General features: G+C 51.7%; 1 protein-coding gene across 1 annotated transcript in view; it reads left to right on the top strand.

Annotated features, from left to right (window-relative positions):
* ITGB5 (integrin subunit beta 5) overlaps window positions 1-26,926 on the top strand; it is a 106,788-nt gene that overhangs the window by 68,730 nt on the left and 11,132 nt on the right. Inside the window, exons 9-10 of the mRNA XM_041002943.1 lie at window positions 2,730-2,864; window positions 13,150-13,579. Coding sequence (XP_040858877.1) covers window positions 2,730-2,864; window positions 13,150-13,579 — 565 coding nt within the window. The remainder of the gene's footprint in view (window positions 1-2,729; window positions 2,865-13,149; window positions 13,580-26,926) is intronic.

Below are 26,926 nucleotides of genomic sequence, written 5' to 3'. Positions count from 1 at the left end.
GCCAGGCCTGGAATGGGACCAAAAAGTCCTGGACTGGTCCTGCCTGCCACTGGTGGCCAAGTGATCCTGTACGAGGATCACTGCCATGCCCCCACAAATGAGCAGTTTGAGCCAAGTCCTCTGCACAGCTGCTGCCGCCTGTGGTATGCTAAGAGTCCTGGTTGCAGGAGTTGTGTGGGGAGCAGGGGTAGTGCTGAGTTCGTGTCAGCGCACTCAGCTCCAGGTGCAATCTGCCTGATGATGGTGTTCAGTGTCCCACCCATCATCTCATGGCTACTGAAGGGTGCAGTAGGAGGCCCCGCCCCTTGTTACTGATTGGCACCATAAGAGGCCCCGCCCCTCGTGCTGCCTGCCTCTCCTCCAAGCCCTCCACTCTCACATCCAGAGCAGCATCCATAGGTCCAGCTCTGAAGAGCCAGTACCTCTTTGCCGTGAGCCATGCAGCCCCCTGTTCTCAGCGGCTGTTCACCCAAGGAGTTTCCTTTTTTCTTCTAAGATTTATTTTAAATTTTTATTTGGAAAGCAAAGTTACTGCGAAAGAAGGAGAGACAGGGAGAAGAGAAGGAGCTTCTTCTGGGTCTCCCACACAGGTGCAGGGTCCAGGGACTTAAGCCATCCTCCACTGCTTTCCTAGGCCATAAATAGGGAGCTGGATTGAAAGTGGAGTGGCCAGGGCTTGAACCAGCACCACAGACAGAGGCTAAGCCCACTATGCCACACACTGCCTCTCCCAAGTAATTTCTTATGTGACTTCCATCTGCCTTTTTTTTTTCTTGCGTGAGAAGCTGTTTTATCTATTTGGCCTGAGCCCCCTTAGCATGGCTGTTGGTAAAACAGCCTCCCCTGCACCCCAACAATGAGCAGCCTGGGCGGAGCCCAGAGGGAAGCCTGAGATGGCCCTTGGAGATCACTGATCACACCCAGCAACACAGCATGGTGGAAGGCGCTGCCATGGCCCCCGGCTGCTTAAGGCTGGCGCTTCGGAAGGGAGGTGGATTTAAGCGGGCTGACACTTCTGCACTTTGAGAGCTGTGAAAGTGCTTAGTTTGTTACAAAGAAACTGTTTATTGCAGAGTGTTTCCAGCAGGCTGCTAATTCATTGCGAAGACTGTATTATTTCACTACTTCAATCTAAGCACTTCATGCTACGCGAAAGAGAAAAATAGCTCACGATAGTGTGTGGCACTTCTTCCTGCCATGCCATTCCATGGCCACGCTCTCTGAGGTCCGCTGGACAGGAGGGAGGGGCTTAAGGGCTGGCAGGTGCTCTTGGGGTCTGGTTTTTTTTTTTAAGTTTTTGGTAAAATACAGCCTCTAAATACAAGGTGATTATTTAATTTGGCCTCAGCCTTCAAAGTGGTGTCTTCATATATATATATTATATATATATATTTCTTTGAAAGGTAGAATCACATGGAGGGGGAGAGAGAGATTCCATTCACAAAATCACTCCTCAGGGCCCGGCGGCGTGGCCTAGCAGCTAAAGTCTTCGCCTTAAACGCGCTGGGATCCCATATGGGTGCTGGTTCTAATCCCGGTAGCTCCACTTCCCATCCAGCTGCCTGCTTGTGGCCTAGGAAAGCAGTGGAGGACGGCCCAAAGCCTTGGGACCCTGTACCCGTGTGGGAAACCTGGAAGAAGTTCCTGGCTCCTGGCTTCGGATCGGCACAGCATTGGCCATTGCGCTCACTTGGGGAGTGAATCATCGGAGGGAAGATCTTCCTCTCTGTCTCTTCCTCTCTGTATATCTGACTTTCCAATAAATAAATCTTAAAAAAAAATCGCTCCCCAAATGACCGCAACAGGGGACTGGGCCAGACTGAAGCAGGAGCTTTTGATGTTATCCGAGGCTTGCACGTGGACGGCAGGGGCTCAGGTCCTCTACTGTCTTCCCAGGTGCGTTTGCAGGGAACTGGATGAGATGCCAGTATTGTCAGCAGTAGCTTAGCCGGCTCTGCCACAATTCCAGCCCCTCCATTCTATGAATGGACATTTGCATAATGTCTGGGATCTTGTTACAACAATAGTGTCTCTCTAAGTGTGTATTGATAGATGGGTTCCAGAAGGGTTTTATCCCCCTCCCACTAGCGGCGTGAGAGAGTCCCACTGCTTTGTGTCCCCTCCCACATTGTTTTCAGTCTTGTGATTTTCTGTTCTGATGGACGACTTTGACTTGGTTTTTGTTTTGTCTACCATCTTGAGAACATAAATCATGTGTGAGATAGGGTCCCTTCATAACAAAGTTTCAGATCCGTGAATTGGGGGCCTCACTTGCTAGGGGTTCGGCTTGAAGGTCCGGGCGGTAGGGTAGGTTCCTGGAGAAGGGGCCTGATGCTGAAGGATAACAGAGCTGGCATGGGAAAAGGGGACAGAGTGAGCCCCTGGCCGAGGGAAAACACGTTCTCCCAGACACGTGGGAGCAAGGTGTGAGGAGCAGGTCCGTCCCTTGGTGGGGGGAATTGACTTGGCTTTGGAAAGGTGTGCAAGCGCTGGAGCATGAGACCTGGCAGCAGATATGGGTCCCATCTGGCAGGGGTGCTGCCATCACCCTGGGCAGCAGCCCTAAGGCACTACTGGAGAAAAGGAAAAGCATGGAGAGGGGATGGGGAACCAAGGCCACCGCCAAGGAGACTGCCACACTGGAGGAAGTACCCCAGCTGTCACCAAATCAGTGTGGGGCACCTGTCAACGTCTGCCTTTACTGAGAGGTTTGTCTTCTCTCTGTTCAGAGCATCCGGTCGAAAGTGGAGCTGTCGGTCTGGGACCAGCCTGATGACCTCAGTCTCTTCTTCACTGCCACCTGCCAGGACGGTGCGTCCTACCCAGGCCAGAGGAAATGTGAGGGCCTGAAGATTGGGGACACGGTGAGTTTGTGCCTCAGGCTTGCCGAGCCGAGGGTTCCCTGGGAGCTCGGATTCGTTCTCTAGTTCAGTGTCATGGGAGAGTTACCTGTGACACATGTCTAAATGGCAGGGGGGTGCCTCTGAGGACCAGTCAGCAGGCATCCCCCAGTGTGTTGCCATGTAGGGCCTCTTCATACTGACATTGTGCCCACGGGGTTTTCTTCTTTTAGGTTTACTTGTTTGAAAATCGGAATTAAAGAGAGGGAGAGAGACAGAGAGAGATCTTCCATTCTCAGTTTACTACCCAAATGGCTAAAATGGCCAGGTAGGGGCCGGGGCAAAACAGGGCGAAGCACTTGAGTTATCTTCTGATGCTTTCCCAGGGAGCTAGAATGGAAGTGGAGCAGCTGGGACTTGAACCAGCGCCCATATGGGATGCTAGCAGCATAGGTGGCACTACAACACCAGCTCCCCCCTCAGTGTTTTCAAACACTGTCATCTTAGCTGGATGGGCATGCAAGCAGGTTGTGGAGCATGGAGAGGGATCGAAAAGACCTGGCTTCTTCCCCATAGCTTGCCGCGCACCTTGGCTACAAGACCTTATGCTTTTCCTTTCTGTAAAATATGAGGGAAGCCATCTGCCTGTCTAGTTTGATGAGCTGGAATGAGTGGCTCTGAAGCAACAGAGCTCAGATGAATGGATATGAATGGATGTGATTGGATGTGAAGGTGGATACCTGGTTGTCTGGCCAAGGACTGGCGAGTGGGAGGATGCATGATGATAAGAACACAGGTGCCAAGCACGGGCATGGAGGCCGGCCTGCTGGCGGCAGCGAAAGCTGTCCGTGCATATTCTTGTGCTCTCTCTCCCTCTGGGCACAGACTGCAAGATGCATGTCTGAATTGCTTTGCTGACAGTTACGTTGTTCAGAAAATAGGAAAGTAGCAAGGGGAAAGTTCTCCATATTTCAAAGAATCTGCTTGTAAGCAAGGATTACAGGAACCTTACAAATAGACAAGTATGTCCTCTGGGCATTGCTAAGTACTAAAGCTGGCCAGTGTGGCGATGAGCCGGCTTGGCCTTGGGCTGCCCGAGTTGAGCAAGCAAAAAACTGTGCCAACTAAGTAATGGATCTTGTTCTAAGATAGGTTGTTTCCAAATGTCTTGCTTTGAACAGACTTGAAAGAAGCCCTATCAGGTTTTCAGATAAGCCATCATGAACAGTTGTTTGTGGCATTTAACTCAGAAGGCTTTAGTAGAACAGGGTGGCGTTGCTGAAACTACTTCCTCATCCCTATCTTCCTGCTTACATGAATAAGGCTTTTTTGCATTTAAAGCTGTACAAAGGTAGAATTGGTGTGCATCCCTCTCTTGTTCAACGGTGTTTGTTTTATATACACGTGAACTATTGGGAAAAGCCTCATTTCCTTAAAGGGCATAGCTTAAAAAAAAAAAGTACTTTTCTGTGTTTAATCGTTGGCAGAAATGGCATTATATTTATGTTGTTTTGATCCATCATAATGACCACTCAATCCAGATGAATAAGAAAACCCCATGGAGTCCTGTAATTGCTAGGTTTAAAAAGATGGTTGTGAAAAATGTTAAGGAGATAGAACTATCCAGAAACTATCCTATAAGGATCTATGGGTGGAAATCTGGGTGCAGTGGGCCAGGACAGCTAAAGGAAGGGTGCATGAAAGAACCAAAAGCCCGTCCCTGGAGATGTGGCTCATGATGGGAAAGAGGGTGGCCGCTCCCTAACCAGAGATCTGCAGAACCCACAAATTTGGGGGCTCGGGAAACCAGTTGTTTCCAATGACATGCCACGTGAAATCAGGCAAAACGATGCAGGCTGCTGACCTCTCGGTCAGGCAGATTGGTTGCAGAGCCGACACACTTCCTACCAGTGTTGATAACATCAACCCGAGTGGGGGTGGAGAGGCCTTGACCCAGCCTTCAGTGTCTTGTCTGTGTTTACTACCGGCTTGGGTTACACTCACCAGGGACTTCCTTATCATCAGCTGTGGGTAGGTCACAAATCTGACCAAAACCTCTTATCTAAAGCAGGAAAACCAACCCAGCAGTTAAAAATACCTCCTCCACAGGCGGGCGGCTGGCATCAGCAGCGTGCATCTCTGGCTTGTCGTTCAGGATGTTCACAGCATGAAGGGCATCTGGTTGGACTGCAGTTTTGAGCAAAAAGACCTGATAGGTTCCGATGTCTCAAAGCTCACTAAATAGTGTCGCTTAAAAAATAAAAATAAATAATAAGGGCAGTTGAGGTGGCCTTAAAAGAAGTATTTTGAAACCCTGAAGACAATGATCCTACTCTGTTAAGAAAAAGAGTTATTTATTTGAAATGCAGCGTAACACAGAGGAGAAAGGGCGGTATCTTCCACCTGCTAGTTCATTCTCCAATTGCTGGCAGAGGCCGAGTCTGGGCCAGCAGAAGCCAGACTGTCGATCTCCCATGTGGGTAGGAGGGCCCAAGCTCTAGAGCCATAATCTACTGCCTTTCCGGCTACTTGAACAGGGAGCTGGATTTGAAACTACATTCCCATATGGAGTGCTGGCATTACAAGTGGTGACTCGATTCACTGCTCCTCAGTGCTGGCCCTGCTTTTGCTCTTCTCGGAATCACACTGCATCTGGAGTTGTATGTAAGGCCTTTTAAATTTTTCTTGTTTGCTGGAAGAGAGAGAGATACCGCCTGTCTGGTTCACTCCCCGATAGCCAGGGCTGGGTCAGGACTAAGCCAGGCACTGGGAACGGAGACTCCCGTGTGAGTAGCAGGGACCCATCTCCTTGAACCATCACCTGCTGCCTCCCTGGTTGTTCGCTGACAAGAAGCTGGAATCAGGAGCTGAGCTGGAGCTCAAACTCAGGCACTACGATATGAGATGTCAGCACCCCAGGCAGTGTCTTAACTCTCCCCTGGGTCCTTTTTAAAAAGAAAAAGTGACGAGGAACTGTGGAGATAGTTACTGGAAACCAGGAAGGGCAAAGGACCTGGGGCTCACGGGTCATGACCCCCATGAGGTTGGAATGGAATGCTGCTTGGAAGCAAGGCGCTGAGGCCTTAAGCACACATGGGAAGACCATTGCTAGGATCGTTTAGGGGTTTCTCATGCAGCCAACGGGGGACATGCGGTTAGTCTTCAGAAGATCTGGAAGCAACACACAGTGGGTAGTTCTGTGTCCCCCACCTGTTCCCTGGGGGGCGGGGGACTTAATTTATGCCGATACTTGAGAAAAGCCAAGGCTCGAGGATTTAATTTGTTGTGCAAGACTGCACAGCATTGAAGTGAAAGCTCGTAACCAGGTTTCTATGGTGCTTTTTAGCTTTTTAGGTTTTTTTTTTTTAATAATTATTTATTTTTATTGGAAAGTCAGATATACAGAGAGGAGGAGAGACAGAGGAAGATCCTCGTCTGCTGTCTGCAAATTCACTCCCCAAGTGGCCACAATGGCCGGAGCTGAGCCAATCTGAAGCCAGGAGCCAGGAGCTTCTTCCGGTTCTCCCACGCGGGTGCAGGGTCCCAAGGCTTTGGGCCATTCTCTGCTGTTTTCCCAGTCCACAGGCAGGGAGCTGGAGGGAAGCGGAGCAACTGAGACATGAAACAGTACTCATATGGGATCCTGATGTGTGCAAGGGGAGGATTTAACCACTAGGCTAGCATGCCAGGCCCCTCAATTGCCTTTTGTTTCAAAAGCAGTTGCATGAGTTGTTTTTGGCATTGGCAAGGAGAAGCAAGTTTATGGAAACACGCAGAGTGGTCAGAAAGCCCAGGGCCCAGTTAGCCTGGCCTCGGGCTGTCATCGTCTCACTGAGCTGCTACAGTCTCTGCAGTTTTCTTATCCTTTCAGTCTCTGTCTTATCTCAATCCTCCCGTTGCGTCTGCACCAGGCTTGCTTCCAACAGGCTTTTCCTAGAGAACTTTTATGTGACCTTTGTACAAACTGTTGTCAGAACAGGCCCTTTTTCTTCCTCAATATTGCAGTCAGTGCCGTAACCTTCTGTGCCCCAGAACCTGTGCTGGCTCTCTGGTTCTGTAGTCTGAGCCCTCTCCACCTATATACAACCTCTGGCTCCCATGATTCTGTTCTGTCATAGCTAAGTGCAACCTTCAAGATGTTCTTAAAAACTGTGTGTCATAAGAAAACTACACATGGATTTGGCAGTTTTTACACCAAATGCTTCCGTTTTCTGTGACACAGTCTTGAAGACAGGAACCTCCAGAGACAAGACAGTTTATTGAATGCCCCGATGACCTTGGGACCACATACCCTGCAACATGGTTGGGAAAATGAATACGGCTCCCCCTGCTGATGGGCCGCCTGAATAGTATGCCCAGGCTAACCCAGCTCAGAAGTAGCAGACTTACACCTGAGCCAGGGTCTTGACACCTCAGACCTTCTCATCTCCCCCACCACAGCCTCCCCAATGCAGAGGGAATCCTGGTTATTGTCACTTAAGAATGCGAATTTGTAAGATTCTGCACATCATGGGAAGACTATTCTGCTGCCTTCTCCATGTCTCACAGTGGCCCTGTAAGGTGGCCATTGCTTCCCCCACTTTCTGTGCAAAAACATGGAGGCTCAAGGGTGCCTTGAGAAACAGGCCAAGTGTCCTGCAGCTGGTGAGCCTTGTGCACCCATGTGCCAATTAGAGGACACTGATGCATCACCCACACTTTCCCCCCTAGGTTCTTGATCAACCCAAACTCAGGAATTGGAAGCATGAAAGGGACTGACATTGGGGTATTAGGAATTTGTAATTTCTGATACACACCGAGAGCTATATATCAGTGTTGCAAGGGTGGCAGGAAAAGTGGGACCACTTAAGAAAGTTCATGGAAAAGTGGAATTTTAAGGTCAGTTTCTTTAGGTGCATGAGACGAAGGTGGACTTACTGGACCTCAAGGAAGGAAGGTGCTGCCTTGAGATTCACCAAGAGCCTGTTGCTGAAGTTATGTACACATGTACACGCCTACCATGGGGGTGTCTCAATGCACATTTTCCGTAGACTTCCTGAGACAGGTTCTTGCCTGTCAAGAAGATGAATAATAGGGCCCGGCGTGCTAGCCTAGCAGCTAGTCCTCATCTTGAACACTCCCAGGATCCTACATGGGCGCCAGTTCTAATCCCAGCGACCCTGCTTGTGGCCTGGAAGTGCAGTCAAGGATGGCCTAAGGCCTTGGGACCTTGTACCCACATGGGGACCTGGAAGAAGTTCTTGGTGTGAAACAAGTGATGGTCATTGTACTTCCAGAATTGCAGGAAGGACTGGCTTTCTAGAAGGCATCAGAGAGAGGGAAGTGGACTTTGCCACCTAGTTTGGAGTCTCAGTGGGACGGGTGAGTTCAGAAATGAGAAAGAGCTTCAAGGCTGTAACAGCACAGTGTGGATCAAGCCTGGAGCCGTTCCTAGCTGGGCCCGGCACACTCCATAGGCACTTGCTCGGGAGCCTGACACATCTAGGTGGCCCCAGCTCCCTTTTGATGATGAACTACAGATGTCTGTGGCTTCCTCTGATCCTTGAGACAGGAGGGTGACATGCAGCTGGAAGTGTTGGACCAATAAGTTCCCCCTATCCATCCTTCTGTGGGATGGGCCTGCCATTTTGCCCAGCTTTTATAGCTGGGGACCAGCCGTGCTCCTAAGTGTCTTGGGGGTGGCCCCCTGGACCTTTGTCCCGGCGGCTGTGCTGAACTCCAGGTGTGTTCAGTAATTGTTCATGAGCCAAGTACTATGATCCCCAGGATACAAAGATGGGGAAGAAACACATGCAACCTAGTTGGCTTTGTCAAGAACAGTCAGTACAGTGACAGAGCTGGGCGTGCGCTGTGGGAGCCCAGGGGAAAGGGGACCCGGCCTTGGAGGGAATGCAGTGTGAGCCAAGGTTCATGGGGCAAGAGTGGGTTTTCTGGGTGGAGGAGGCGGAGGATGCGGCAGGCCTGCTGGCGGTACTGAGTGGCAGAGGAAGTCTGCTAAGGTGTGAATGGCACCACCCTCTTCCACAGGCGACAAGTGCTCATTCGTGATGGCCTGGAGGTGACTTGGGGACTGCAGGAAGAGTGGTTGACCACACAGGCAGGACATTTCCAGGGTACTCAAGGACTCCCTGGAAGATGGGATTAAAGATATATGTCTCCTGGTGAAAAACATTTTTGAATCTTTTTTTTTTTTTTTTAAAGATTTATTTATTTTTATGACAAAGTCAGATATACAGAGAGGAGGAGAGACAGAGAGGAAGATCCTCCATCCGATGATTCACTCCCCAAATGAGCTCAATGGCCGATGCCATGCCAATCCGAAGCCAGGATCCAGGAACTTCTTTCCGGGTATTCCACACGGGTGCAGGGTCCCAAGGCTTTGGGCCGTCCTTGACTGCTTTCCCAGGCCACAAGCAGGGAGCTGGATGGGAAATGGAGCTGCCGGGATTAGAACTGGCGCCCATATGGGATCCCGGCGCATTCAAGGTGTGGACTTTAGCTGCTAGGCCACGCCGCCGGGCCCAAAATCCACACTTGAATCTTCAGAAGACTTCAGTGCCTGGTTCTCCAAAACTTTCTTATGCCAACTAAAAATTTTCATTCCATTTTATATGGATTAATAATTAAAAAAAAAAAAAGACAGCATAGGATAAAGAGAGAAACAGATCTTTTATCTGTGATTTAATTTCCCAGTGGCTGTGACAGCCAGAGCCCAAAACTCCATCCACATGAGTGGCAGGGGGCTGGGTGCTTGGGCCAAATTCCTATATTATCCCAATTACATTAGCAGGAAGCTAGATCAGAAGCATAGTAGCGGAGACTCAAAACTGGGCCTCCAATATGGAATGCTTGCATGGCAGGGAGGTGGCTTCACCCACAGCACTACAGCAATGGCCCCTCCATGGCTCTTTAAAATATTATTGTATGTGCCAAGCTAAGGGGCCTGGCCATAATTGGGGCAGGTGGATTTCATTTTCATTTTGCCCCAAGTTGGAAGGGCTGTGGACAAGGTAGGGAGGAGCCGAGGAGTAGGCAGCAGCTCTGCGGGGACTCCCAGCAGAGGCAGTGGCTATTGACCACCCCGTGTCCAGCAAGGAGCAGCACAGCTGGCAGGAGGTGAAGAGAAATACTCCTTCAGTTTAGCCTTGGGAGCCACAAGCTGCCTGGGGACTCACTCCCCCCACCAGGGACTTGCTTCTGTAGCTTTCCTGCTCTGGTCCCAACCCCTAGTATTGGCAGAGAGGTCTCAGCTTGGTTTTCTTGTTTCCTGCTTTAAATCAGTATGCAGGTGGCTGATCGGGTAGATTTGCACTAAAAGCCCACACAAAGGACTGGCGGCCCTGCCACGGGCTTCCCACGGTCCCCCCAGCTTCAGCCCACTCCTCCAGGCTCTGTACATTTTTGCCCAGCTCAGCTCTTTGTTTAGCTGAGATCCAAGTGGACTTGGCATCCATGTTGCCCCAGGGTGGGGACTGGGCAGTCCTTCTTTGAGAGTGGCCCAGGCCCATCCCCCACCCCACCCCAGAGTATCAGGAATACCCCAGTGAGGTTCAAATTGCAGGTCTGGTGGATGGCAACGGGTGTGCTGCTGTGTCTGGGTCTCCTCTGAGATCTCGGGGAGAGAGGATGGACAGGCTCCAGGACCAGGGCCTTGGATATCGTGGGAGCCGTCAGTCGCTAGGGACACTCCCCTGCCTTGCTGAATCCTGTCCTCGTCCAGGAGGGAGAAGGGACGCTGAAAGCCAGGGTCAGCCGACAGAAGGACTTGCTGTTTGCAGAGTGCTTTTTATAGCCTTCCTGTTGCCAGCGGGAACTGAGGCCTAGCGGCGGAAATAGAACTGCTCGCTGGTTATCAGGCTTCAGGCCAGGAACCCAGGGCCAGCTCTGTTGCACCGAGGCCTGGCTGGGGTCGGCTTTCCAGCCAGGCACACAATACCCAGTGTTTCCATGTCCCAGGCCATACGGCAGCCAGCACTAAATCACGGGCCCCCTCCCCCCCTTGGCCCCCCTGTTCTCTCCACAACTTCCAGGCAAGGCTTGGGATGCAGTGTCCCCTCTTTCATGGAGCAGCCATCCTCACAGAGGGACACTGCCCACAGTCAGAAGCCCTTGCCTCAAGGGCCCTTTTTTTATTATCCATTTTAGACTTGCAGAGGCCCCTTGGTGGGGCCTTTCCTTTAGGAAGTCCAGCCAAGTATTCCTCTAGGATATGGTGGCCTCAAACAAGACCCTGATTCTCTCTCAGTCTCAGCTGGGATGATGCCATTTGCTCCTGTGAAGGGCCGTTTCCCTCATGTGCATTCTTGCTGGCTTGTGGGTGGCTTTGCTTCTGCTCAGCCCCCAGCCCCATCCCATCTGCAGGCCAAGAGCGTGCTCTCTCTTTCTCTCTTTTTCTCTCTTTCTCTCTCTCTCGCTCTCTCTTTTTTTCTCTCTCTCTCTATATATATATCCCACATGGACACAGGGCATCCACTTTGCTCACTCTGTACCAGAGCCCCACCAGCTCTATTTTATGTCTGGGAAAATGAGGCTGTTTCCTTCAGGGTATGTGTGTGCAAGGCACCAGGTGGCTGCCCTTGCTTCATGCTATCATCAACTGATACCAGCGCTCCAGTGAGCCCCTGCTTTGTTCAGTTTCCTTGAGTGCCGCCACCCCACCCCCATGACCTTGGAATTGGGCCTCCTACTTGCTTCTGTCCATCTCTCCCTAGAAGTGACACCTGCAGTGGGGCTCATCCCAGTCATCTGGAGTTGGCTTGGAGCTGGGCCCTGGGTGTCTACTGTCAGCTCCTCTGTTTCTGGTTTGCTGCCTAGCAGGACCTTGTCCAAGAGAGTCTGTCCTGCTTAGCCCTCCTGGGTGTCCCCAAGTTGTCACAGAATCAGCAGGGAGGCAGAAGTAGTGAAGGTCTGAACTACTAGTAGTGCTTAACAACAAATGCTTAACAACAAATATGTTTTCTTAGCATTCTGAAAGATTAACATTAACTGCAAGTATGCCTGGTAAAACCTGTTACTTTTTTCCCCCCAATACCAGTAATAGAATGAAAAATATCACTAGTGGGACCAGTGGTGATGCGGTGAAGAGGGTTAAGCTTCCATTTGCAATGCCAGTGTCCCGTACAGACACCAGTTCAAGTCTAGATGCTCCACTTCTGACCAAGCTCCCTGTTCACGTACCTGGAAGAGCAGCAGCAGATGGCCCAGAGTCCTTGGGCTGCCCATATAGGTGCCCTCGAGGAAGTTCTGGGCTTTGGCCTGGGCCAGCCTTGGCTATTGAAGCCGTTTGAGGAATGAACCAGAGGGTAGAAGATCTCTTTTTCTCTTTCCCCCACTCTCTCTTTTGAATCTTTAAGGGAGAAAAAAAAATGAAAACTTGTTTTTAAAGGTATTGGTATTTGCTTCCTTACTTGTGGGGGCTCCTGAGTGACCTGAGGAGCCTTCCAAAGAGGTGGACATGTGTGCTTGGGTATGGGAGGCAGCTGGTGAAGTGGGCAGGGCTCCATCCAGGAGGAGAGGTGCTTCTCCGTGGTGCCGCCCCAGGGCCTGCCAGACTCTGTTTCTGCAGCTACGCTTCTGCCATAGGGGCAGAGGGGACAGGTCTAGTTCTAGAAGAATCAAAGTCAGGCTAGTCCTATGGGCAGCTGTCGGGGTGGTTTCTGGTCTACCGTGTGCCCCCACCCCCGGGCCCTCTCAGTGGTCTATTTCCAAGCAATCCATGAGCAGCTGGGACATTAGGACCTGCCAGCCTGTGTCCACATGTGCATCGTCCTCCAATGACAGCCTCAGGGCTGGGGGTTGGTGTGAAGGAAGAGGCTGTGAGGATCTCTCAGCACAGGGGTCTGTGCGTGCACAGCCCTAGGTGTCTGTCCTCTGTCAGCTTCCCACTCCTCCAGCAAGGTGGACAGGTGGGCGTCCCCAACCCTGCAACTAGCCTGGTGCCTGGACCGAGTGACTTTGACAGTGAGGAGGCAGAGGGGGTAGAAGTGAAAAGAGAAAGGAAGGGGAGTGGACCACCCAATAATGATCCCTGCCACTTCCCATGGCAGCCTAGACTTGCAATGGGGAAAGAAGTACAGAGGGGTTGAGAACCAAGCACAGTGGCCACCAGGTACCCCTGACCTGCTGTGTGCTGCATACACACAGGACTTGCCCACTCCGAGTTCTTTTCCGGCTCAGGTCAGCTTGATGTTTCTACCTGTGTGCATGGAGGGAGGCTGAGCCAAGCCAGGGGTATGGGAGGCCTAGGCAAATACCCTCCAGGGCCTGGCTGGCCACAGCCTAATGTCACCTCCTCTGTTCCTTCTGCCAGGCGTCCTTTGAGGTGTCGGTGGAGGCCCGCAGCTGCCCTGGCAGACACATTGAACAAGCATTTACTCTGCGACCAGTGGGCTTCCGAGACAGCCTGCAGGTGAGGGTCACCTACAACTGCACATGCGGCTGCAGCATGGGGCCGGAGCCCAACAGTGCCAGGTGCAGTGGAAACGGCACCTATGTCTGCGGGCTATGCGAGTGCGACCCTGGCTATCTGGGCACCCGGTGCGAGTGCCAGGAGGGGGAGAAGCAGAGTGTGTACCAGAACCTGTGCCGCGAGGCAGAGGGCAAGCCACTGTGCAGTGGGCGCGGGGAGTGCAGCTGCAACCAGTGCTCCTGCTTTGAGAGCGAGTTTGGCAAGATCTACGGGCCATTCTGCGAGTGTGACAACTTCTCCTGCGCCAGGAACAAGGGCATCCTCTGCTCAGGTAAGTGTCCCTTGTCCAGTGCCTTGGTCTTGAGCCCACACTGGCCCAGGCACTGTCTAGCTGCTCCCATCCACTGGCTCTGCACCCCAGAGGCTCACAACAGCCAAAAGCCTGGGCCAAGCAGAAGCCAGGACTTCATCTGGATCTCCCTCGTGGGTATAGGGAGAGCACTCTTCTACTGCTCTCCCACGTGCATTAGCAGGAACCGGATCTAAAGTGAAACAGCTGGGACCTGAGCTGGCATCCATATGGGAGGCTGGTGTTGTGAGTGGCAGCTTACGGTGCTGCACACCACAACGCCAGCCCCGATACTGCCTTTTGCCCACGGCGGTACAAGGTGTCCCCCACAGCTCTTCTGGAAGCGGGGCATAGGCAAGCCTTACCCACCAGCAGGCATGGGCTGGAGACTGGCATATGGAGGGTGAATGCAGGAAAAGGCGTGGCATGTGATGTGGAGTTGGCAAGGGTCAGCCCGCAGGCCAACCATCAGCTTCCATCCCTACAAACACCGAACCTGACCACCCAGTGTCCTAAGCAGTGTCTTCCTCATCACCTCCAGGGACAGGAAGCTCACAGAGACCAGCTATAACCAGCCCTTTGTTAGACGTATGATGATTCCTCATCACTGCTGCACAACCACCACAAACTTTGTGGCTTAAATCCACTCAGAAGAGTTCTGTGACAGTTGAAGGAGTTAGTCATTACAAGTGCATTACACTTGGCTAGGGTCAAGACATCAGCAGTGCTGTCTTCCTACAGGCTCTGGGGGAGAGAGTCATGCCCTGGCCTGCTGCAGTTTGAGGAGGCTACCTGAGCTGTGGAGCACCTTCCTGCACCCTCAGGGTCCATGGCATCACATCTGTCCTCACACCTTCTTCTCATCCCAGTCTCTGCTTCCCCTATCCTGTCCCTTGTTCGGAGACACTGCCTTCCTCTTCCATGGGCCCTTGTGACGACGCTGGGCGCATAGGGGGATCCCAGGACGGTCTCCCCATTGCAATGGTGGAACCTGACATTTATGAAGTCCCTTTGACTCCCTGGAGGACCATGGTCACAGTGCCCAGGGATAGCACGTGGACCTCTTTGAGGGGCGAGAGGAGGAGGTGGTCATGAGTGTCCCAGGCATGATATACAAGTCCCTCTTGGTAATAAGCAGCTTGATTCTCAGTCACCCCTTCCCAGGGGTTCATGGGATGGCCTAGCCCACAGCTGGAAGCTGACCGTGTTCTTCTGTTCTCCCACTTAGAGGGGCCCTTTCCTTTCATACCCCCCAGAATCCAGCTCAGTCCTTGTCGTGGGTGATCAAGGCTCGGGTCAGGTTCTGCTGGGCACTGGCCGCCTGGGATCAGCACAGTTGCTGCTGTTGAGGCAAGCTTATGGGACACTCCCTCTTCTAATTCTCTCCTCCCCAGCCGGGTTTTCACTTTATCACTGATGCTTTTGTTCTTTTAGGACTTTTAAAAATTTGTTTGAAGGAGTTACAGAGGGGGAGACACGCACGCGCACACACACAATTTCCATCCACTGTTTCACTCCCCAAATGGCCATAGCAGCCAACAGTGGCCAGGCTTTAGCCAGGAGTCCCTGAAACAGTCATGTACCTTTGTCTTAAGATGGACGAGTGCCAGGCTGTGCTGTCCATCTCCTTCGCAGTGACCACATCAATTGGTACTACCAGGCCAGAAAATCTTCTCACTTCGCTGTTTCATTCCCTCATCCCTCCCAAAGCTGTGTGTAGCCAAGAATGGTCTTCCCCCAAGCTAATGGTCATTTATAGCTCTAGGAGGTTCTGAAGAGTACAGAGAAATTTCCAGAGTTGCCTATAATTTTTTGGTACACCTTGTAAGAGATGAGTTTTTTCCTAAGTTAGCATGCGCATGTGGATGTTTATAACTGTATGTGGTTTTGTAGCTTGCTTTTTCATGTGTAATGTTGGATTGCTGTGCTGAGTCTCCAGTGGGGATGTTCTGACTCTTTTCCACTGTACTTCAAGCTGCCTCCACCCCTCGACTTTAAGAGCAACAACCGGCTGAAACGCGAAGCCATCCAAATCTTTGTGGAGAAAAGAGTTTCTGGGGTGAGGTCATTGTTGTGTTTGATAATGTAGGAGACACTTGAGAACTGAGCCCATTTCTAGGCAGGGCATGATAACGTGCATTTGTGGAACAGCTCCTGGCTCAGTGGTCTGGGGCTCAGCACTTGATTGTCTCAAAGTCCTCAGCCCTGGCAGAACGCAGCTGCGGTTATGGGTAAAGGATTCTAGGCTCCAGCTCTTTGGCATCTAAAGGCAGCCTTGGGCTCCTGCTGGGGAATTATACGTGGTAACTTTGAGCTCTTGGGTCGCTGTTGCCTGTGAGGTTTTTGTGGGACCAAAACCTATTTCCCAATCCCCTACTCTGCTCTGGAAGCTGCTGACTCGTAGACTGGCAAGTGGCTGACTTCAGCATTTCTCGCTCAGCATCCCCAGCCCTTTCTCCCACAGCCTGCCCTCGGAAGGGACCCAGTGGTTGTGGTCTGTCATCAGAAGGGGACTGACTGAGTGTGCTCTTAAGGGAGCTGAGGACAGAGCCAGAACCAGGATTGGTGGAGAGGCTCCTTGGGCTTCTGTCTCTTGTACGATGAGCCTTGGAGTCCTTGCCTCTACCCAAAGACAGGACGGGAGGGAAACAACGAGAGATGACAGGCTTGGGATAGGTTATCCACTATAAACACAAGCAGTGATGCAAACGCAACTGAAGTCTGGAAGCAGTGGAGCAACTCTGATTAGTGCTGTGACACATCAATGGGGGAGTGTGCCTCCCGCTGGTGTCTAGAAGCAGCATGACACAGACCATGGGAGGCTTTCCTAAAGTTCATGGATAACAGAATATCATGCGTGGATATCGTTTTATCTTTCTTTCTTTCTTTTCTTTCTTTCTTTCTTTCTTTCTTTCTTTCTTTCTTTCTTTCTTTCTTTCTTTCTTTCTTTCTTTCTTTCTTTCTTTCTTTCTTTCTTTCTCTGCAACAGAGACAACTTTTAATTCCATTTTCATGAGCTTTCTGGAGTGCGTTCGTGTCATGTGCATAAGGAGAGCTTCCAGGATCATTGCAAGGTTATCTGTTTTTTGTGTGCACAGTAACATGTTGATCCTTTGGAGTTTCTTTGTGGTCTGCTCGGTCTTCCATCTCATAACAGATCCTTGCTCAGTCTCCTCTGCTGTGTTTTGGTCTCTGTGCCCCAAGCACAGAGCGTCTGCTGGGATTTGACTTACATCCATAGAGACAAGCTGTCAGCATCCATCTCTGGTCTGAAATACCCTGAAATATTCTGTCTACACTGGAGTACCCTGCGTCGCTGGCTGATGCCCAGCTGACTTTGTGGGTCTCACAGGAAGAGATGACCTAAGTCAAACAGGATAAGTGGACTTTGTAAACGGAGCTCTTTTGTCCCAGAAGTCTGCCTGAGTAGGATCTTACCACCTTTGTTTTTTTTTTTAAGTTTTATTTATTTGTTTTAATTGTTATTGTGTTATGTGATACAGTTTTATAGGCACTGGGATTCCCTCCACCCCTTCCACAGCCCTCCCCCCATAGTGGATTCCTCCAACCACCTTTGTTAATTGGCTGCGGGCAGAGATCAAGGACACCTGCCATTCTCTCCTCGACAGGAAGAAGTGAAACGCCCCCTGTGGCTTCGTGCCTCGTGGGCTGCAGGGGCTCCTGTCTAGGCTTGAAGGTACCAGCAGACTTCCAAAGTTCTGTTACATGTCTGCTGCTGGAGGTCCTCCAGAGACAAAGCTAGACCTGGTTGTAGACTTCGTGGTCCTCATCATAGCAAAGGTCATCCAGGTGTGCTCCCCCCGCAAAAAAAAAAAAAAGATTTATATATTTGAAAGGCAGAATTAGGGTGAGTAGAGAGATCTTCCATTACTGCAACAGCCTGAGGTAGGCTAGTCTGCAGCCTGAACTCAGAAAACTTCTTCCGAGCTTCTCATGTGTACAGGGCCAAGGACTTGGGCTGTCTTCCTCTGCTGCTTTCCCAGGCACATTAGCAGGGAGCTGGATTGAAAGCAGGGCAGCCAGAATTCAAGCCAGCAACCCCTGGGGATGCTGATGCAGCAGGCAACTCATATGTATTCATCTCCTCTCAGTTTGTTGATAGTTACTAAGACACTATTGACGAGTACAGAATATCCATCCATCTGTCTGCTGTCTGTATCTCTCTCCTTTTCTAACTGCCATTCATAATCTACCTTTGGGGAGGAAAAAATCCTCTTACATCCAAAGAAATCCCTCAGGCTGAGCTTTAGGACCCTGATTTGCGATCCCTCCCCCCATATTGTAGAAATGTGTAAATCCTAAGTGTATGTGTGCAGTGGCGAGGGCCAAGAGGGCCCCATCCCATTCTGGTGTGTGCAGAGAATGGTGGCTGTGAACACAGCGTGTGGTAGAAGATTCTTCAATGCCCTTGCTGTAAGGAGGGAAGGACAACTCCACTCACCTGTGAAGGTTGTGCCGCAGACCCCTACTCTGCAGAGTGGTCCAAGGGTAGGGTGTGTTCACAAGGCAGAGCTGGCAGGTGTCATCAGACACCATGGAGCTGGTCTCCATGAATCCACAGGACTTCTCAGAGGACAGCTGGCTTATGACCCAGCTCTATTTGTGGGACCCTGGATCTTTACTTAGTCTCTTCTTGAGTATCCATCCAATTCAGAGGAAACAATGTGAGGTCTTGCATGATGCTTCACCAACAAGTACAGTGAATAAATGTTACTCCCTGCTGCAGTATAGGATATGGAGACAGAACTAGGTGATTGCAACCACCAGCGTGTGTCGGCCGATGTGGGTGATGGACTGAGCTGGACCTCCCCCCACCACTGACTGGCACACACAGGAGTCAGGTTGGGATCACTTCTGGCAGGGTTTCTTTGGAGACCCCCTAATTGGATCACTGGACTCAGAACTCCAGCCACAGAGAAAAATCGCAAGATCTGTGGTCCTAGCATGGAGTGCATGTGTCAGAACTGGGTTTGCTCAGTTGCTGAAATCTGTGCTGTGGATGGCGTGCCATTATGCATATGGACAATGTAACAGCCAGTTCATGAGGCCTGAAGAAGATGTCTAGTACCATAGAGGACAGAACAAACTGGACAACTCTCCCAACCCAGCGTTGACAGCAAGTGTCTGGGTGAATAGAAACTCTAAGGGGGGCTATGTCAGCCAGCGTACCCTGGAAGGATTTCCTCATCCTTGGAGCAATGAAATCAACATCTCAGAACTGTCTAAACCACTTAAACAAAACCACTTAAGCTCCACTTCAGAGACCCTGGGATGAGATTGGGTGGCATTTCCCCATTCTAGGGTACTAATGTGGTTTTGCAGCCGAGAGCGGCCCTTTCCCCCACTTTTTCCCAGATACAGGAAGAAAAAAAGAGATCAGAGGTGGTTGTCTCATCTACTTTCCCCCATTCCTCGATGCAAGATGAATTTGTTATTATAAATAAATAAATGTTACTCCCTGGCCTGGCCGCTCTGATGGGACATTTTCTCCCTGGAGATAAGCATCTGAAACATCCACGGCATGAAAGGCAGGCTTCTGGTAAGAAGGTCTCTGCAGGCATCCCACAGTCGGGTATTCTAAGAATTCCTTGTGTATCCAGCAATTACTCAGGTTTACCCGAGAAGACACAAGGTACCCAGCTGGAAAACTTGCTCATAGAAGGAAACACTGCATCTCTGAGTCACGTGAGTCAGTGAGCAGAGCTGTAGAGTCAGGCCACCTCTTGTAGCAGGTGGCTGGAGCTGCAGAGCCTTAAACCACAATGGCTCATGGAGGGTTGTATTTGAAGAAGGTGGCTGCCTCTGCCTCAGCAAGAGCTTATCGCACATTTCTCATGTCCTTGTGGTCTGGCACTGGCCCTGTCTTGCAATCTTGGAAGCATTTACTTTGTTGCCATCCCAGGAATTTTCCACTCTTTTTTTTTTTTTTTTTTTTTTGAGATTTATTTATTTGTGTCGGAAAGGTGGATATACAGAGAGGAGGAGAGACAGAGAGACAGGAAGATCTTCCGTCCGATGGTTCACTCCCCCAGGTGGCTGCAATGGCTGATACTGAGCCAGTTCGAAGCCAGGAGCTTTGTCCTGGTCTCCTGTGTTGGTCCCAAAGATTTGGGCTGTCCTCGACTGCATTCCATTTCCACAAGCAAGGAGATGGATGGGAAGCAGGGCTGCTGGGATTAGAACCGGCACCCATGTGGGATCCCAGCGCATGCAAGGCAAGAACTTCAGCCACTATGCTATCACGCCAGGCCTTCACTCTTTCTTAGAAGCTTCCTGGGATTGAGGAGTGGCTTTGTGAATGATCTTAAGCTTCTGCCATCACCATCTGTATTTATTTGGAATTTTGAATGACAAGGAGCAGAGTGCATTGGGGAACCATGCTGTCAGCACCTCTTGCCCCATGCTTGTGGGCTTAGCCCTGGGAATGGAGTGGGGCCCAGCTGTCTAACTCAACGCTCAGTCCTATTTCAGTGGTTCTGAAAAGGCAATGGCTGGAACACGGCACCCGCCCCCAGTGGGTCGACTCTGCATTGCCTGCTTCCCACTATTTACGTCTGGAGAACCTGAGACCCTGTTCCTACACTGAAGCCCTTTGTGATTCTTGACTGCGGATTCAACACCAGTTCACCCTGCACTGCCTTTCACATAAGCTCATCAGCTTAGTTCTACCTGGGTTTCCAGATTTTGGTTACCTGGAGACCCTGCCCAGATCCCTCCATAATCCACACCTGTAAATCCCACATTGTGCAAGACTAACCTAGTAAGTCCTCTGGATTTCCAAATACTTTTTAGGAAAACTTTAGCCATCTTCTTTTTTTTTTAAAGATTTTTTTGTTTTTATTGGGAAGGCAAGTTTACATAGAGAAGGAGATACAGAAAGATCTTCCATCTGCTGGTTCACTACCCAAGAGGCCACAATGGCTGGAGCTGAGCTGATCTGAAGCCAGGAACTAGTAGTTTCTTCCTGGTCTCCCATGCAGGGTCCCAAGGCTTTGGGCCATCCTCTGCTGCTTTCCCAGAGTAGAAACAAGAAATTGGCTGGGGAAATGAAGCAGCCAGGACACGAACCAGTGCCTATTTGGCTCCTGGTGCTTGAAAGGGAAAGATCTTCCAGTTGAGCTATTGTGCTGGGCCCTAGCCTCCATTTTTGTAAGTGACTTTCTTTGAGTTACATTACGGGTTAGTAGCCCAAGCCTGAAGAAGATACATGTGGACCCAGACAGCACCCACAGTCTTGGGACTGTAACCTGATGAAAGGCACAGAGCGTCTTCTTGGTCTTTGGTGGGCATCTGGCTGTTGTCAGTAAACTGCTTCTCTTAAGCGAACCCTTGTTTGCCTTTTCTGCTAGACTACGTGTTCTGTCATGACTCCACTAGGAAATTGATGACTGCCACTCAGCATAGGGAGGCTGTGCCCAGGAAGACTGGCAGGTGGGCTGGATCACATTCATTACCAATACTAGCTAACGCCTGGACCCAGGAAGAGGTCCCCTCCCCTAACTGTGGAGACTGCTTCCCTAGCCATCATGTTTCAGAATGGCCTGCACATGTGATGGCCCGAGCAACTCAGCTTGCTGACAATGGCCAGGCTATGTGGATGGACACCGTTAGATGACCTCAACAACTTGGCATCTTTCCATCAGGAAATCTTAGCCAATTCATCCTGTGATGGTAGCGAAGAGGATGGTGAGTTGACACTCTGCAGTGGGGCTGTCGTGTCCCCAGGAGTGCCTGCCAGGTGGACCAGGCAGGTGAAGCCAAAGCCAAAGTGTTGACCTGAAGATACCACTGTGTGTTTTGGCTGCAGCCTCTGCTTTTCCTTCTGAGTCAGGATCTTCAGGGAACTGGAAGAACCAGTAGTTCATTTCACTCAACTCCTGTCATCCTTGACCCTGAAAGAGTGAGTTCACGAGAGAACACAGGATTTTTCCATCTTCTCTCCATTCTCTGCATTACCCCGTGACTGACAGAGTCAAGCCAGAGGCCACGTCCTTTCCCAGTTGTAGAGGGAACTGGAAGAACTTGGCACCTGGGCATCAGCCCTGAGAAGCCAGTTGCTCAGACCAGGAGGCAGAGATCTCAGCAGGAGAGCCAGCATGGCCTCTGACGATAGCCTCAGTTCTCCAGCCAGTGGCGTCTTCCCTGAATGCTGACATTTGGAGAAGCTTGCTTGGAAACAGCATCAGCTGGCGGTGTAGGTAAAGGTCGTGTTTTGCTGCTCAGGTGCAGAATGGGACATGGGATCCAGCTGAAGAGAGAAGGGCCAGGACTCAGCGGTCATCCCTTGTTACTAAAACATCTGCAGCCGACTGTTAGGGCTGGCTCCTTGACAAGCCGAGTACGAAGAAGCTGTTGAGGAAGGCCAAGCCTGCTCCTGTGCTAGAGGAAACCAAACAACAGGCAGAGCCAGTGCATATGCAGAGCTTGAACCTTCTACACGGTCATGACCCTGTCCTTGTCCTGCCACAAGGAGAGCCAGTGTTAATCCACTTTTCCTCCAGTCATTCTAAAACATCTCCATTTCTTGGACTTCAGTTAAGGTGTGAAATATCTCAAGAGGCATGTTGAAATTCCAGAGGGTTCCTTTTATTCCTGTTCCTTTCCAGTATAACTTTTTTTTTTTTAAGATTTAGTTTTATTGGAAAGTCAGATATACAGAGAGGAAGATCTTCCGTGCGATGATTCACTCCCCGAGTGACTGCAGTGGCTGGTGCTGTGCTGATCCGAAGCCAGGATCCAGGAACTTCTTTCCGGGTATCCCACACGGGTGCAGGGTCCCAAAGCTTTGGGCCATCCTCGACTGCTTTCCCAGGCCACAAGCAGGGAGCTGGATGGGAAGTGGAGCTGTTGGGATTAGAACCAGTGCCCAGATGGGATCCTGGCATGTTCAAGGCGAGGACCTCAGGCGCTAGGCCACGCCGCCGGGCCCTCCAGTATAACTTTAAAAGCTGGAAGTCCTCTTGGGGGACTGGTGATGGTCACTTCCATCTCATCACAGGACCAGGCACCCAGAAATCAACTGTGTGGGTTGAGTTTTTGTGGGTTGTGTGCTAATGAGATGGGGCAAGCGAGAGCACAGGTGAATCCATGGGGTGTATGGTTCAGCCTGCACCTGCCTCTTAACTAATTCTTCCGGGCTTTTGCCCATGCTAAGATCTGTTTCATGTTGAATGTATGTGAAAGCAAAGTCAGGCAAGAATTGCAGCTGGGAGAAAAAGGGAGGAAGAGAGGGCAAACATGAAGGAACAGAAAAAAACAAAACGCTTGCATCAACCTCTGTCACAGTCCCTGCAGCTCCTTCCTTCATGGCCCCATTTGCCAAGCAGGTGTCTTTCTGCCCCCATCTTCATTTGTCACTTGCCATGCAGGCCTCAGTGCAGTCCTGTTTGGATTTGTCCTGGTGCTGGCAGCAGCAAGGTCTCCCCAGCTCCTCTTCCTGACTTTTCTACATTCTCAATCCATACCTTGCTTGAAGTTTGAGCCACTGTGGATGTTGTTGATAACAGCCGCCGCCTCGAGATGTCTGCAGCCTACCCAGGATCCTTCTCTAGATGCCTGCTCAGTGCGGGAGCAGCTCGGTGTGCTCCTAGCCGTTGTCTCAGCTATCCTCTCTTGTGTCATGCCCAGACCTGCAGCTTCACATCTTGTGGTTCCGTTGCTCAGCTGGGCTCTGGGCTCCCTGCAGCCACTGGCTTTATTGATCTCTCCACTTAGATGGTCAGAAAGTTCTCTTCTCTCCTGGCTCTGCCTTTTATCACCTTAATTCAGCTGGAAGAGCTGGGGGTCCAGGAGTCCTCCGGCCCATCTTGCAGTCCCACTGCGTCCCAATGCTTCTCCATCTCCACCACCACTACCACCTCCATGCTATCCTGTCTGCTGCCCATACCACAGCCAATCCGTGATGGCTTCGAAACAGAAACCCATGTATGTCCAGCACAAGGAGAAGCTAGGAGTGCCTTGAAATGGCCGAGGTCTGGGGTGCCGGGAGAAATCGGGAGGGCGGGTTATAGAATGGAGGCAAAGTGCAGACACGGGTGCTGTATTGCCAGTGACAAGGTGCTGTTACAGGTTTGAATGGGAGAGCAGCATCACATGATGTACGTTTTAGGGCAATAATTGAGGAGACTGAAGCAACTGACCTGCAGCAAAGACCTGCCCCGGGAGGGAAAGAGGTTGGGAGAGCCCTGTAGGCTTCTGGCTGGTGATCATGGGAGTTTCCTGCCAGGCTGCCTGTGGCCTAAGGGAGGCACTTGGGGCACTCACCGTGGCACTCTGGTTTCCTCGCAGTCCCTGCCCATCCATGTCTAGCCCCAGACTGCCAGTTCTGTTTCTCTCATCTGTCATTCAAATGTTTCCTTTAGGCTGCGTGCAGTCCGCTACACTATAGCACTCATTAGTCTTTGTGCCACCAGATGTATCTTTTATGTCAAACCCCATGATTGAGCCTGGGGCCTTCTTCAGCTTCCCCTCCAGCCCTGGCCTTGACCCGAACACTTTCATGTTAGCAGCCATACATCGGCCATGGAAGAGGGCTCCCGTAGCCATGCGCCTTAACTGACAGCTGAAAAATGGAGGCCATGGACACGGCACTGCATTGTCTCCTGGCGCGGGTTTAATTCTTCCTCACTTAGTCATGACTGGATTGCACTGAAGAGACTGTTAGCTAGGGGCTAGGAGTAAGGATCCCTAAGTCAAGCAAATGTGGTTCACATCCCAGCCCCACCACCTCCCTCCTGTGTAACTTGGGGTTACTTTTTTGAGTCTCCCAGGGCCTCACTTCCTGCATCTGAAAACTGAGCTCATGGTTGTTACCTGCCCCTTAGAGTGCCTGGGCAGGCTGCCCATGTGATCCGTGGACCCTGACCTGTTATGAGCACAACACACTGGGGCCTCTGTCAGAGATGTGAGTGGGCTGACCTGGACAGAGCTCCTGACTCCTTGCAGGTAGTGGGCACAAGAGCCAACCATGGCACTTCTCCATTGCATGTTTATTAAACAATATTAAACAATATTCCCCCAATCTTCTCAGGCAGGGCATTGTCCACTGTCAGTGCTGAGGAGGCTGGATGGCTTCCCAGAGACGGCAAGCAGGCAGCTAAGACTGCACAGCAGCTCTGCTTCGATTCTGCAAAGCCCTCGCCAGCTGAGTGGTTCCCAGGAGGTCGGGCGGAGCATGAGGAAGGTTGGGAGCTGGATGTGGGGCGGGCTGGACCTTTCCCACTCTGCCTGCCGGCTTCTCCCTCCCGCCCCTTGGCTCTGGAAGCTGAATGGAGGAGAGCTGCACTGTCCAAGTGCAACCTCTCCCTGGCCCCTAGGGTGGATCCAGTTGCCCCCGAGGAGCCCTGGAGCCGCACTGAGACCCCTGGCAAGGAAACTGGCACTTGGCACTGTGCGTTTCAGAAATTCTCCACTCCTTTTTTGTTGTTGTTCTGAAACCTAGGCTAGTGCACCGAGGAGGGGAGGGTTGCAGTGTTGGGCTCGACTCATTATCCCCGTCCCCCAACCAGGGTGGAGGTTCAGAATGGGAGCCACCACCCTGAGACCTGCAGGCAGCCAGGCGGGGCAGGGACAGCCGAGGACACGGGGGCGGGTGCTCTTACGTAACTCGGACCTGCTTGTCAACACAGCTGGGACTAGTGTTTCTGGGGAGGGACTTCCCCTTCCTGTCTCAGGCCCCCAGACAGAGGCTGTGCCCCTTGCCTCTGGCCACGTCTGGCTCTGGAGTGCTTTGTTAGGGGGGTTGGTGGTTGGGGGGCCAGGGCTGTGCTGCCTTGGCAGGTGGGCCCTCCCCGACCCCCCCTGGCTGTCCGGGTAGTTGCGCTTTGCCCAGGGCACTGAAGTCTACCTTAGGGCAGCGTGGTGGGCCTGGGTCTCACAGACACAGTGATCTGCAGCAAGCTGAGCTGGCTTCCTGTCCTGTTGGAGAGTTCTGGAAGCTGGGCCCAAATCTCACGGGAATGCCAGGAATACACAGGAGACACGTCTGCACAGGCCTCCAGCATGTACCCCTTTAAGGAGCCTTCAGACACTTCCTGTTTACATGGCCACCTCTTAGGGGCAGAAGTTGGACCCTCATAGGAGACACCAGGAATGAAAAGGAACAAGGGAGAGTAGATGCACAGAGGGGAAGAGGAAGCTGGGGCATGGGAAGTGTCCCATGGAGTGTCCTTGCTGTCTGCCCCTGAGCCTGCTGCAGACCTTGGGAAACCTAGGGAGGCCAGAGGAACCACCGGGCATTGCAGAGCTGTGATTGGCATCTGAGGGTCAGAGGTCAGCAGGCCCTGGCCCACTCCTCACTCCTGATCCAGTAGAGGAAGGGGGAAAAGAAAACGGATTCTCCATTCTCTGCATCCCACGCTGTCTGTCTGTCTGTCTCCTTCTCTTCCCTCCCTTCCTCCCGCTCTCCCAGGTGGAGGTCACCATAGCCTCCTTGGACCCCTGCAGACCCAGAGAGCAGCTCAGGGGATGGGGTGCAGCTGTGACGGAGCCAAGAGTCACCCATGTCCTGCCTGCAGAACCAGCAGCGGATGGGCTTGTGTCCCTTCTTCATCAAAGCAGCTACCTTCGCGTCTGTCCCCTGACACACCCAGGAATGCAGTGTGTGGCACCTCGGGGCCCTGTTGGCCTCAGTCCCGCACCCACGGGCCCTGGGTGTTGTGTAGGCAGTGGAAGGGCTTTGTGCTAGGCCTGACGACTGCACCCTGTGTTAGTCCACTTTGCAGTGCTGTGAGGACATGGCCAAGGCCGGGGCGCTGCGTGAGAGGAGGTTTGCTTTGACTTCTCATTGTGGGCCCGGGTGAGGGACTACGCCCATGTGTCCTTGGTGCTGGCTGAATCCCAAGGCGGAGCGCAAGGGAGTGCCTGGCCAGAGACCACACACCCGAGTGCCCTCTCTGGTCTCTTCTGTAAAGCAAGCATTGGTCAAGTGTGGGGGCTCCCCTGCTGGCCTTCACCAGTCTCAGGCACTGTCCCCTCCAAAAGGTCCCGTGTCTGAATTGTCGCATTAAGCTTCTACCCTTCTGGCATCTCACGACCAAGAATAAATCTCAACACACAAACCCACAGAGGATGTTAACTGTAGCCATGGCAGACTGGAGTGGGTTAGGGGGCCCTACGGCAGCCTTGCACCCTGGGTGTCTTGGCACAGCTTGGCAAAAGGTGCCTTCCTTTCCCTCCCCACTGTCCATGCTTCTGTATCCCCATCTCACTGGCAGGGCTGAAGATAGCATGTATTGAGCGCTTACCATATACCTTTCCCTGTTCAAAATGTTTGATGCAGGCTAACTGGTCTAACTCAGTCTCTGTGAT

Source organism: Ochotona curzoniae, unplaced genomic scaffold (assembly GCF_017591425.1).
Source record: "Ochotona curzoniae isolate NIBS_2020 unplaced genomic scaffold, NIBS_Ocur_1.0 scaffold_2587, whole genome shotgun sequence".
In the NCBI taxonomy this organism is placed as follows: Eukaryota; Metazoa; Chordata; class Mammalia; order Lagomorpha; family Ochotonidae; genus Ochotona; species Ochotona curzoniae.
This window is presented reverse-complemented; position numbering and strand designations above follow the sequence as displayed.